At 35.6% G+C, this 13,716-nt stretch overlaps 2 protein-coding genes across 2 annotated transcripts; one reads left to right on the top strand and one right to left on the bottom strand.

Annotated features, from left to right (window-relative positions):
- Nucleotides 1-1,799: 1,799 nt before the first annotated feature.
- On the bottom strand, nt 1,800-2,782 carry LOC109218331. The gene is made up of 2 exons (XM_019382687.1): nt 2,430-2,782; nt 1,800-2,331 (listed from the first exon to the last, which is right to left on the bottom strand). The coding sequence occupies exons 1-2, from the start codon at nt 2,780-2,782 to the stop codon at nt 1,800-1,802; spliced, it is 885 nt and encodes a 294-aa protein (XP_019238232.1).
- A 10,003-nt stretch (nt 2,783-12,785) lies between these two features.
- LOC109218330 lies at nt 12,786-13,472 on the top strand. The gene has a single exon (XM_019382686.1). It carries the CDS (start codon nt 12,786-12,788, stop codon nt 13,470-13,472), a length of 687 nt encoding a protein of 228 aa, XP_019238231.1.
- The last annotated feature ends 244 nt before the right edge of the window (nt 13,473-13,716 follow it).

Below are 13,716 nucleotides of genomic sequence, written 5' to 3'. Positions count from 1 at the left end.
TGGGATTTGCAATTCTAAGGGAGCCCGGTACAATTTTTCTCAAGAATATCATATGGATTTTTTTCTACTTTGATCCGTCATTATGTGTTGTCGCAATTGATGTGCGTTAGAGGGATTGTCAAGAGAATCGGCTCGGGTATGTTAAGGCTATCCTTTTTTTCCTTTTGTCATGATCTATTTGACACAAATGAAACGAGCAAATGCACAACTTTCATAAATAACTCTATTCATAGAAGTATTATAGGTGCCTATGTTCTTAAATTTCCATATGTCTTATTATTCTATCGTCGGTTCATGGGTCTCAGAAAAATACGTAAGTTGAAAAAGTTTACATCATGATATTAATCTAAGGCATAATGGTCTTATGACATTCCGAAAGATTTTATTGATGTACTTCTCATGCATTGCATTCATTTATACATGTACATTGACCCATGACTAGATGGCGTTATATACAGGTATATATGTATATTATATATATATGGGATATAGGAAAATATTATGGCATTATATACGCACCACCACCTGATCATCTAGTATACATTGATGATTTTGCCCACAGTGGCCGAGATGATATGATGGGATGCCCTCAGAGGCTTGATGATGTTATGAACACATGTACCTACGCACGATATGACATTCATTCACATATGCATGACACTATGAGTATTTCATGATTTACAGAGTTTCTCTCATGTCTATTATTTACTGATTTTCATTCCTTACATACTCGGTACACTATTTGTACTGACGTCCCTTTTATCTGGGAATGCTGCGTTTCATGCTTGCAGGTCCCGATAGACAGGTCGAAAGTCCTCCAAGTAGGCTATCAGCTTAGTGAAAGATGTTGGTGCGCTCCATTTGCTCCGGAGTTGCTTGTTTGGTCAGTATGATTTAGACGTGTATTGTTTTGTATGGCGGGGCCCTGTCCCGACCTTTATGATAAGTATGTACTCTTAGATGCTTGTAGACAGATGCCATGTATAATGGATACTTGTATGGCCTTGTCGGCCTATAATTTAAGTATACGGATACTTATAGGCTCGTATGTAACAGGTATGAGTTTCTATATCAGGTTGGGTCGTTCTATGTCGGGTATTCCCTCATGTTTACTCTAGTTATCTCATGACGCCCCTTCTGGTCCACTTACCTATGATGATGTAATAAGAATGATACGTTACGTTGGTACTCGGTTGAGTAAGGTACTGGGTGCCCCGTCAGGGCCCATCGATTTGGGTCATGAGAAAAGTGGTATAAGAGCAGTTCTGTCCTAGGGAGTCTACAAGTCGTGTCTAGTAGAGTCTTGTTTATGGGTGTGTCGTGCACCGCACTTATAAGCAGGAGGCTACAGAGAATTTAGGACTGTCACTCTTTCTTCTTAGTCTAGATCATGTGGTAAAGCTCACTTATAAAAATTCAAATTCCTAACTTCTATTTTATTAGTAATAAGAAGATACCTACGTCTAGAAAGGCCGTTGGTAAGAGATTAAATGAAGGAGAAGGAATGTACATATGTACATACAAGCATTTATGCAAAAGCAGGTAATCTGATATATATATATTATATATATATTATATATATATATATATATATATATATATATATATATATATATATATATATATATAATATAATAATATATATATATATATATATTAATATAATATAATATATATATATAGATGGATACATAGCATCTGGTAATAATTAGCAGTAGCATAATTAGTTCTTACAACAAGTTATCATAACCTAGAAATATTATTCTAACTAAACCTAACTTAATACTAAGTACTACCAGTTAGTGAAAAAGTTCACAAATCTCTGAGAAAACCTCAAAAATAATCTTGTAGAAAGAAGGTGAATTCAATTGTAGAAAACAATGCAGAAGCATCTGAAGATCCTCAACTCCAAATATTTGTTTCTGTACTATCATTTCCACCACTGATGTCCTGAAATCATTGTATGGATCACTTGTATTCTTCTCCACTGCAATGCTCTCTTCATTTCTCCCGTTAATAGCAATTGAAAACTGACCAATTTTATCAGAGCTAATCAAACTCATCTTCTTGATTTTCCGGTGGTTCCTCCCTGTTTCCCGGCGACACTTGGTGGTTTTCCGACGAGTATTACCACTGTTCGAATCACTGTAATAATCAAACTTCTCCACCGGGCTGGTTTTCCGGCGTGTTCTTCCGCCGGATCTTGTCTGGCTGATTTTCCCTCTGTTTTGCTCTGTTTTCGAGGTGGGAAACTCAAGTCCGTTTATTGATTTGACCCTGACTCGCTCAAGTTTGACCCAACTCGTCCATTTACCTTCTTTTGGCTCGTTGCTGTTGAAATAGAATTAGCTGATAATTCAGAAGAACAACGACCCATTTCATAACTCCTTTGATTATATCTTTTACTAGCTGTTTTTCGGCGAAAAGACTCGGAAAAATAACCAGAAGACAAGCTAAATAAAGCATCTTCTGTTTCGCCACTAAATTCATCTCCACCTTCACTACTAAACCATGATGAAGAACTTTTCATAACATTTGACTCTTTATGGATATGCGTTTTAGTATAACATTTTGGAACTTTCAAATGATCATTCTTGTTTGATTTGGATTCTTGAGTTTTGATTGAAGATTGGGTTCTAGATGAAGCTCCAAGAACATGATTATTGGAACTTTTGGAGATAACAATAGAGTTTTCAACAACATCGGGTAGATTTCGGAACTGACAGGAAGAGAAAGAGGAAGGGAACAAACGAGAGAATTTGTGTACTATGTTATTCTCCATGCTGTAATAATTAAAAACACTCTCACTGAGCTGCATGCATATTTATAGCGTGTAGAATATTATAGGATTTATAAAACTGAATATTAAACTATGAAGATTCATGGGATTGGAATAATAAAACAATACATTGGTATATATTTAATTAATTAATTTAGTCGTTGTAGTTTAATAGATTCTTAAAAATTTAGAAGTGAAAAGTAGAAAATGACAAGCTGGAATTTCTAGTCCAGAGATATTCAAACTTGTGAATTATACATTATTGGTAGTCACATGGAAGCAGTAGGATGAATCATTCCCTCTCACTTATACATATGATATTTTCCTTCTTTTTTTTTCTTCTTTTGAATGGTCTTGACTCTTGTATCACATTAGCACAAAAAAAAAAAAAAAAAAAGATTCTTGTATTTCAGAGAAAACGATTGAAGTAGGAGATTTAGAGTACGAGAGTCATGCTACTTAATTTTTGGGTGTGAATTCAGACATAAATCTTTAAATATTTTGAAATAAATTTACTAATTTAAAATTATATTAAAAATATTGTAAGTCACAAGAATTATAATACTCACCAAGTAGTAATATTATCATATAAAATATAATTAATGGAATAATAAAGGTTTTCCTTTAATAATCAAGCATTTATTAAAAATTATTATATTAGGGGAAAGGGAAAGGGAAAGGAAAAGGGAAGGGGAAGGGGAATGTTATGTTACAAATAGGTTTTGAACCTTCCACCTCAATTGAGAAAGACAATGAATCTATCACACCAGTTCCGTGTTACGATCAAAAATACAATTAGTCGTGATGGCACCTAATTCAACCCGTTAGGTAAGCCAATTAATATCTATCCAAATTAATGAGATTTATCAAGAAAAAAAAGTGATAATATAATTGCTTTGATACAAGAATTTTTCAAGAACTAGTAGTACAAATCATGAGCTTCTAAGATTTAGAGTTTACAAAGCTAGTGTAAAATAAATACATCATTTGCTCGAATTATACATAAACATATTTTTCATAAGTCTAGAGCTGCCATGAACAAGAGGCAGTTATAACTGAAACGCAGGTACGCCTTCAATGCTAGCTCCTGTTATACACATCAATGCCAGCATCCAAATATGCATGCAAGGTGCAAAAGTGTAGTATGAGTACCATCGACCCCATGTACTCAATAAGTAACAAACCTAACTTTAGGTTGAAAGTAGTGACGAGCTAGGACAGAGGTCAGAGTCCAACACCAATAGCCAACAACAGTTCGTAACAAAATAATAATAATGGTACAAGAAATATACTCATATATAAATGCTTAACTCATTCATAGTCCCGGAAAACTAGACATGCTTTTCAAGTAAATCAGTGAAAACCCAATTCTTATACCGAAATCACAAAAATATGAGTAGGTTTGTAAAACTGTAATTTTTTCCAATACTTTTTAACAACAGATAAGATATTTCATTATCAAATGGCATGAGGAAAATACACCTGTATGCCTACATGTTAATATATGCATGCCAACTGTAATACAGTGCAGTGATAAAACCATATGCATACTCTCGGTGTATCAATGCATTCAGTCCTCCCAACCACTCAATCCTCACAGTCACTCAGTCCTCAGTAGGTACCGGCGTTCACTGGGGGGTATGCAGAATCTGGAGGGGCTCCTTCAGCCCAAGCGCTATAATAAGTCAATCTTGGCATAAATCAATAACATCTGTTGTGGCGTGCAACCCGCTCCCATCATAAACAATAATACTTGTTGCGGCGTGCAACCCGATCCCATCAAAATCCTCACAATCAGGCCATCGGCCTCGCTCATTCATCAATCCCTCTGGTCTCTCAAGCTCACAATGTCATGAAAAATCAGCCCAAAAATAATGATGTGATGTATCAATAAATGGTAACAGAGACTGAGATATGATATGCATATGAATGATCGATCGAGCAAGCCAAATCCAATACCGAGCAAGCCAAACGATGCTCCAAAGATGCCATCACGCGCGTACCAACCTCCGAACGACTTGAAACTAGCCAAAAGCAACTCAAATACATCAATTAATGCCAAAGGAAACAAACCCAATCGATAAAGGTCGAATTTTTAATCAAAATCTCAAAATCGACAAAAAAGACAAACTCGGGCCTGCGCCTCGAAACCCGACAAAACTCATAAAATCTGACAACTCATTCAATTATGAGTCCAACCGTACTAGTTTCACCCAAATCCAACTCTGAATCGATGTTCAGAACAAAAAATTCACTCTATGAAACTTTGGACAAAACCTCCAACTTTCTCTTTAAAATTCAAAATCTAATTACAGAAAACAAAGATGATTCATGAAACATAACCAAAACCATGTAGAAAATACATACCCCAATTCATATGGTGAAAATTATCTCAAATATTGTCCAAATCCGAGCTCCCCGACTCAAAATATGACCAAATGAACAAACCCTCAATATTAAATATTTTTGCCCAATTGTTCAACTTCGTTTTGTGTGCTAAACGATCCTGAAACCCGCTTTTGATGCCTCTAATAAATTTCTTGTAAAATTTTAGTCAAATTAGACTTTTGAATCATTCCATTTGACCTTATAATGAAGGAGATATGTTGGTTTAAATACGAAGTCAGTGGCAATTTTATAATTAATCTGAAAAAATCTAACAACCCAAGTAGTAAAATGATCATGAACTCCTCATACGATGTCCGAATTCGACGATTCTTTTTATATGGCTCCGTAATTACGATACTGTACAACCCGGATTCCCAACCTTCGGGGATCGTGATGGCGCCTACTATTGGGAGCTAGGCAAGCCAATCTCTAACTATTGTTTTCATTAATAAACTACCCTTTTTCACAATTATCACTAATAACATGAGATATCGAAATTTAAACAGATAAGCGGAAGTCTTAAATTACAGAAACTGAAATGATAATGCGGAAGTTCAGCATAATCCTCTACCCAAAACCTGGTGTCACATAACTCACGAACTACTAAGGATACTAAATACAACCGTTTGAAAGAAATAATACACTGTTTGTCTCGGATACATGAGATAACAGAATGAAATGTAAAGTAGAGGAGACGCCGGGCCTGCGGACGCCTGCGAGGCTACCTCGGTGTCTCGGTGAACTGAAGGCTGGCTCCCAAACTACTAGTGTTGTCTGGTTCCTGGATCTGTGCAAAAGAGCACAGAGTGTAGTATCAGCACAACCGACCCCATGTGCTGGTAAGTGCCTGGCCTAACCCCGACGAGGTAATGACGAAGCTAGGACCAGACTCCAGATAAACCTGTGCAGTTATATAATATTTGGCGGAGCAATAAACATATAATTAAACAATTAAAGCTGGGGAAGGGAACATGCTTCAGGGGTAACAGTCAAAGCAACATATCAAGAATAATATGAAAACTACAACTTAACATCTTATACGGATAAAGGGAAATAAAGGCAACTTTCACTTCTCAATACTCATCTGGTTGCAGGCGTGCAACCCGATCCCATTTCTCACATCTTGTGGTAGGCGTACTACCCGCTCCCCTTTCATCATTAGCTTGTGGTAGGCGTACCACCCGTTCCCATTTCAATACATAAATACATACGAAGGAATAGAAGCATAGAAAATAACCAGTCAAAGAGGGAGGGGAACATGTTGTGGGGAAAAGTAACAGTCCAGGAAATAGAAACACCAAATAGGGAATGTAACTGAACAACTAGAATATCAACAAGAGAAATAAATTATCAGTATATCCAGAGTAACGGTCTAAGGGCAGCTTAGAATTTCATGCGAACAAAAGAAACTAATATCCCAAATAAACACACTTGTAACAATAATTATTGTGGCGCGCAACCCGATCTTAATATATATAACAACACTGTTGCGGCGTGCAACCCGATCCACAAATATCATTGTTGCGGCGTGCAACCCGATCCAAATTATTTAGCATTATTGCAATGTGCAACCCGATCCATATCATTTAGCATTGTTGCAGCGTACAACCCGATCCATATCATTTAGCATTGTTGCGGCGTGCAACCCGATCCGTATCATTTAGCATTGTTGCGGCGTGCAACCCGATCCATATCATTTAGCATTGTTGCGGCGTGCCACCCGATCCATAAATATCATATAATGCACTGCATCACCCTTCGTGCTTTATCACTCTTCCTCACCCAAACAACAATCACAAATAAGAGGCAAGGAAGTAAACAAATAATGATAGAAATCCCGGAAAGGGAATGCAATAAAACAGTTAAATCCCGGCAAGGGAACAATAGCAACAATTCCAACATCCCGGCAAGGGAGAAAATCAACAAAACAGCAAAATATCCCGGCAAGGGAATAAACCAATAACTCTTTCTCTTTCTTTCATTCCTTAATTTATAATTCACTTCATCACTTGAGCCAACGCTCCAAAGAACCCAATTATCTCATATACCTTCACAATTCGTATCACAACTCGAGCCAATGCTCCTCGAAGTTTAAAGGTCACAATTTCTTTCACATACTCTTTACAACATATAGAAATCATCAAATAAGCATAAAAGCTACAACCAAATCGGAATAATCGCAATATAAGGACTCACGGTCATGATAGACACTAATGTATAGATACTCGTCACCATGCCTATACATCGTACTCGATAATTAGCAAGTAGCAAACATGACTCAACTCCTATTCCCTCAAGCTAAGGTTAGACCAAACACTTACCTCGATGCTTTAAACTCGACTCAAGCCTCAAGTATAGCTTTACCCCTCGATTCCACCACAAAACCGCTCGAATCTAGTCACAAATTACTTAATTACATCAATAAATGCTAAATGAATCAATTTGAATGCATAAAAATGAATCTCCCAAAGTTTTGCCCAAAAAGTCCAAAAATGCCCCCGGGCCCACGTGGTCAAAACCCGAGGTTCGAACAAAAATCCGGTTACCCATTTCCCCACGAATCCATATCTATGATTTGTTTTGAAATCGAACCTCAAATTGAGGTCCAAATCCCCAATTTTAGGAAAACCTAAGTTCTACCCAAAATCCCCATTTTCACCTATGAAAATCTTTGATTTCAAGTTGAAAACATGTTAAATGATGTTAATGATTGAAAGAATTGAGTAAAAATCGACTTACAAATGATTTGGAAGGAAGTTTGTTCTTGAAAAATCGCCCGAGGAGTTTGTATTTTGGAAGAATGGTGAAAAATGGTTCAAATTCGACTAAGTATAAAATTTGCTGGGCCTCAGATGTGGGAAATGCGAACTGGGGTTCGCAATTGCGAACCCCGACCCTGCTAACTTGGGAAACGCGAAGATGAGTTTGCATTTGCGGACTCTGAAGAAAATCTGGGACTTTCGCATTTGCGAGCCATTATGTCGCAATTGCGACGGGCTCTATATCGCATTTGCGGACAAAAATTTGCATTTGCGACCCAGGTGCAGAGGTTCCCTTTGCGATCAGGGGCTCACATTTGCAAGAACTTTTTCGCAAATGCGAAGATACCAGAACTGAAAATGCCAGATTTTCACAAAGGTACAAAAAGCACTCACGGCCTATCCAAAACTCACCAGAGCCCTCAGGGCTCCAAATCAAACATACACACAACTTTAAAAACATCCTAGGGACTTAATCGTGCGATCAAATCGCCAAAATAACATCATATGCATTGAATTAAGCCTCAAAACTCATGATTTCTTCCAAATTTTCATAAAACATCAAATTTCTATTTTAAGTCCGAAACACGTCAAACGACGTCCGTTTTCAACCAAACTTTACAGAAAGTGCTTAAATCATATATAAGACTTGTACCGGGCGCAGGAACCAAAATACGGGCCCGATACCATAGTCTTCTAAACAAATTTTATTTCCAATTTCCATAATTATTTCCAGAAAATAATTTTACTCAAAAATTTATTTCTCGGGCTTGGGACCTCAGAATTCGATTCCGGCCATACGCCCAAGTCCCATATTTTCCTATGGACCCTCCGGGACCGTCAAATCACGGGTCTGGGTCCATTTACCTAAAATGTTTATCGAAGTCAAATTCAATCATTTTAATGTCAAAATTTAGCATTTTTCTCATAGAATTCATATTTAAGCTTTCCGGCTACGCGCCCGGACTGCGCATGCAAATCGAGGATCTCTAAATGAGGTTTTCAAGGCCTCGGAGACACAGAATGAGTAAGAAAACAGGTGATGACCCTTTGGGTCGTCACAAATACGGATCTAATGCTTCAATAAAAACAGAAATTGGAACTCATTTGCTTAATGTGGTACCATTTATGCTTGAAGAAACGGCAGCGAAACATAAAAAAAAAAAAAAAAAAAAAAAAAAAAGTGCAACATAACCCAAACCTATCCGAAACTCACCCGAGACCCTGGGGGCCCGTCAGAACGTACCAATAAGTCTCATAACATAACACGGACCTACTTGAGGCCTCAAATCACGCATAACAATATCAAAATAACGAATTGTACCTCAAACCAAGCTTACACTACTAGAAATTCGGCAAAAATCGACCAAGAAAAACCGACCAACTTTGGTTGGTTAAAAAATCGGTCAATTTTTAAAAAAAAATTTTAATTTTTTTTTACGAAACCGACCAACTTTGGTCGTTTTTGTTTGGCGCAAAAATGCGGGAAGCTATTTTTGAGTCCCGTAATTTATTTTTCAAGAAACCGGCCAAATTAAAATAAATAAAAATTAATATTAAAACCGACCAAAATTGGTCGGTTAATTCGGTTGGTCATTTTAGAAAACCGACCAACTTTGGTCGGTAATTTTATTTTTTTAATTAAACCGACCAACTTTGGTCGGATATTTTCGTGTGAAAAATATAATTAAAGAGTATAAATAAATAAAAAGACAATCTTAAAACAAAATTTACCAATGGTCTAGTGGTAGAATAGTATCGTGCCACAGTACACATCCCGGTTCGATTCCCAGATGGTGATCTTTTGATTACATAATTAAAATACCGACCAACTTTGGTCGATTTTCTTTTTGCAATATTTGTTTTTTGAATTTAATATACGGACTTATGAACTTTCCAAACCCTCAAATTTTCAACTTTCGCCAATTAGTGTCGAATCCGACTAGAAATATCCAATTGCAAATTAGGGCATACGTCCGAGTTCAAAATCACCATCCGGACCTAACGGAACCATCAAAATTCCGTTCTGGAATCAAATTCACAAAAGTCAAACTTGGTCAACTCTTCCAACTTAAAGCTTCAACAATGAAATTCATTCTTCCAAATCGATTCCGAATAACCTGAAAACCAAAACCAACGATTCATACATGTCATAACACATCATGTGGAGATACTCGTGCCCTCAAACTATAGAGCGAAGCGCAAATGCTTAAAATGACCGGTCAAATCGTTACATTCCGAAAGTCCGAGATATTGTAATCTTTTAACATTCCAATCTTCATAGTTAAATTGAATCGAAATGCATTTTCTTTATCAAAATAAATTTAGGCTTCACATATTTTGCTTTACCCAATAATTATTATACTACTTAAGTAATTCATGCCAAAATATATATTTTTTATATATACGTGGGAATTTTTGTAAGACTATTCAAAAATGGCCATGGCAAACTTGAGGATCTAGGATAATTTGGTCAAATTTCTACCATCATTATTCGAACTTTGATACTATACATGTGAAATTCAAGGAATATGATTAGTGAGGGATATGATTTTTGTACTGAAATAGTAGAACCACTTGGTCACTTGAATAGATAGAATTAGGTAGAACGTTTTGAGATTTGATACAATTGATGCTTGAATCCACACGTGACCATCATAATTTGGTGAGAATTCAAATTACAGACATACGATTAAAAAGATCCACATTAGTTTGTCTGTGCCGATCACTTACCCAAAGAAAATATGAAAAATAATTTTGTTTTATTTTTTCTTTTCATTCTCTTTAAAATTAATCTATCTATTAAGAAAATGAAAAGAAAGTATTTCTCCGAATCCGATACTTGTTATAGAGCCCGTTTGGATTAGCTGATTTAAAGTAGCTATAAGCATTATGTGTTGAAAAGCATTTTTAAGTGCTACACTGGTTTAATAAATAAACATGTGTTTGCGTACAAGTACTGAAATTGATAATAAGTTGCTGCAGTATTTGATAAAAAAGTGCTGATAAGCTCTTTTTCTCTTAAAATGACTTAAATAACCTTAGAATTGTTTACACTTATAAGGGCGTAATTTCTTCAAAATTTTAGATTCCAGATCGATTCAAATACAAAATATTCCATTTGTCATTTTGTTTTACATACAATTGTGCTTAGATAAGATCATTTTTATGATAAATATAATTTATTTTATGATAAGCATATAATCATAAGTTATAATAATTAATAAATTGACAAAAGTTTCTCAGTACAAAAATAAAACTAAATAGAACAAATTATTTGAAGAGACAAACATTGTCTTCATCACCACAACACTTAGAAAGCAATACACCAAAAATTTGATATGTCCTCGTGTATTACATACAGTTCAAAGATTAATACACAATCACATAAATATAAGTATGCATAGGAATAGAGAATTTGCTTATCTTAAATAGTCAATGAGAATTGCAGACTTGAAGAGGTTGGGGGGGGGGGGGTCGGGGGAGGGTTAGGTTGAATACTTGAGGCAGTGAGTATCGATGTAGGAGTTTTGTTCTAAAAAGGAATATTTTACGGATAAAATAGTAAAAATTTTGGTCAAACTTAAAATGCTTATAAGCTAAAAATTCATAAGTTGGGGTGACCAACTTATGGTTTTTGACTTATTTTTGACTTATAAGCATTTTTAACTTTATCAATAGTATAGATAAGCCAAAAAGTAATTATAAACTAGTTTGACCAGCTTATAATTTTAGCCAAACACCCTCGTAATCTCTCGACTCAAACAAGCTAAGTGATTTCTTATCACAAGACTCGAAATATGTAAATATTGAACACTTAACATGGCATAAGAGACCAGAAGAGCAGGGATTTCTTGATTTCAAGAAAACTTTCGTATTTGGCATATAGGTTTGATGACGTGTAGCATGTTCAATTGAATTCATATTTGAAGTTCTAGATCCCTTTCTCCTGTAAAAGTTTTAAAAAGGCAAAAAGAAAAAGAAAAGGAGAAATCTATATCTACATATTAAAAGGAGGAAAGGCCTTCTCCTCCAGTCACGTGGCATCCTAAAAGAAAAATACATGGCATAAGTAGTTAATAATTAGTTATTGATTATTATTTTTGAATTTAAATATCTATAAAATAATAAAATAAAATATTTCTTAATAAAAAACAAAAATTAAAAAAGAAACGTCCATTCAAATTGGAGAGTAGTTTCAAGCTGGAATTTTAAAATTATTTTAAAATAAAAAAATAAAATTACAAAAATAAAAAATTGCAAATTCAAAATTTCTTTATTTTTTTAATAATTTTGGTTTCTTTTAAATAATAAGTTTATTTACTCAAAAAATATTATTGAGAATAAAATATAAAATAAAATTGTGAAGAAGAAGAAGACTGACACAAACGAGGTGAATGTCTTCTGTCCAAACAAAGCAGATGTATAAGAGATTTGGATTTGGACTCTTTTCACAATTGGGCTCCAAGTGTTTTTGGGCTCAAAGTGCTTGTGCTGCTGTTTTTGATCTATTTTTCATTGGGCCCAAATTCGTCTGAAACCTCTTGGGCCTGCTATAGAAGAAGACAAGATTATGTGTGCAAATTTTTTGTTTCTTGTAGATAAATTATTCTTTTTGTTTCTATCCAATAAATTTGTTATAGAATAGCTAATAGTCATAGGCAAGTGGCTTAGTTAGTTATTGAAAGATTCTTTTTATTTGTATATAAGGACAAGTTCTGTACAGATTTCATTATCAAATATGCACAGAAAATTCTCTCAATTACATCTTCATTCTCTTATTCTTCTAACATGGTATCAGAGCTTTAGTGCTCGATCCTTCTTCAATCTATTTTTTTTTGGTTATATCCTAATCAACCATGGGAGACCAAGTCGAGCTCCCTTCAGCATCTGTCACAGTAACCAGCTCTCCTCATATGGCAACAGCTGCATCTGCACTTCTTGACTCCTCATATCCTTTTTACCTCCACCCTTCTGATTCACCTGGAATGCTTTTTGTTAACTCTCCTTTTGATGGAAGAGGATATGGGGGTTGGAGAAGGGGAATGCTCATAGCTTTGTCTGCTAAGAACAAAGTAGGACTCATTGATGGAACGTTTCTTCAGCCCAAAATCTCTTCTGATGAATTCAAGTCTTGGACCCGTTGTAATGACATGGTCATTTCTTGGCTATTAAACACTCTTTCCAAAGCAATAGCAGAGAGTGTTCTATACACCAAGAGCGCTAAGGAAATCTGGGATGAGCTTGAAGAAAGGTTTGGTCAGAGTAGTGGACTACAAATTTATCACCTACAAAAGGAGATGAGTGAGTCAACACAAGGAAATTGGGATATAGCAGGATACTATACTAAGCTGAAAAGGTTGTGGGATGAATTGGACAGTCTGGATATATGCCAACACTGTACCTGTGGCTGCAGTTGTGGTGGTAAACTCAAAAACAACAAATCTCAACAGGATAACAGACCCATTCAGTTCCTTATGGGACTGAATGACACTTATGCAGCAGCCAGAAGCAATCTACTTATGCTATCTCCTTTGCTTCACTGAATCATGCCTACTCCTTGCTTATCAGATGTCACGATCCGAAATTCCCACCATCGGGAGTCATGATGGCGCCTACTCGTGGAAGCTAGGCAAGCCATAACCTTTTGAAATCATTTATCCATTTTTCATTTTATACAAGTTAACCAATTAAAATAATAGTGAATAAGCAGTTAAATGACATCGGAAAATAAGATGTAGCGGAACTCAGATATAGATAAGAACCAAAATGTCTAGAAGACAAATACAT

This window comes from Nicotiana attenuata, unplaced genomic scaffold (assembly GCF_001879085.1).
Source record: "Nicotiana attenuata strain UT unplaced genomic scaffold, NIATTr2, whole genome shotgun sequence".
Taxonomy (NCBI): Eukaryota; Viridiplantae; Streptophyta; class Magnoliopsida; order Solanales; family Solanaceae; genus Nicotiana; species Nicotiana attenuata.
This window is presented reverse-complemented; position numbering and strand designations above follow the sequence as displayed.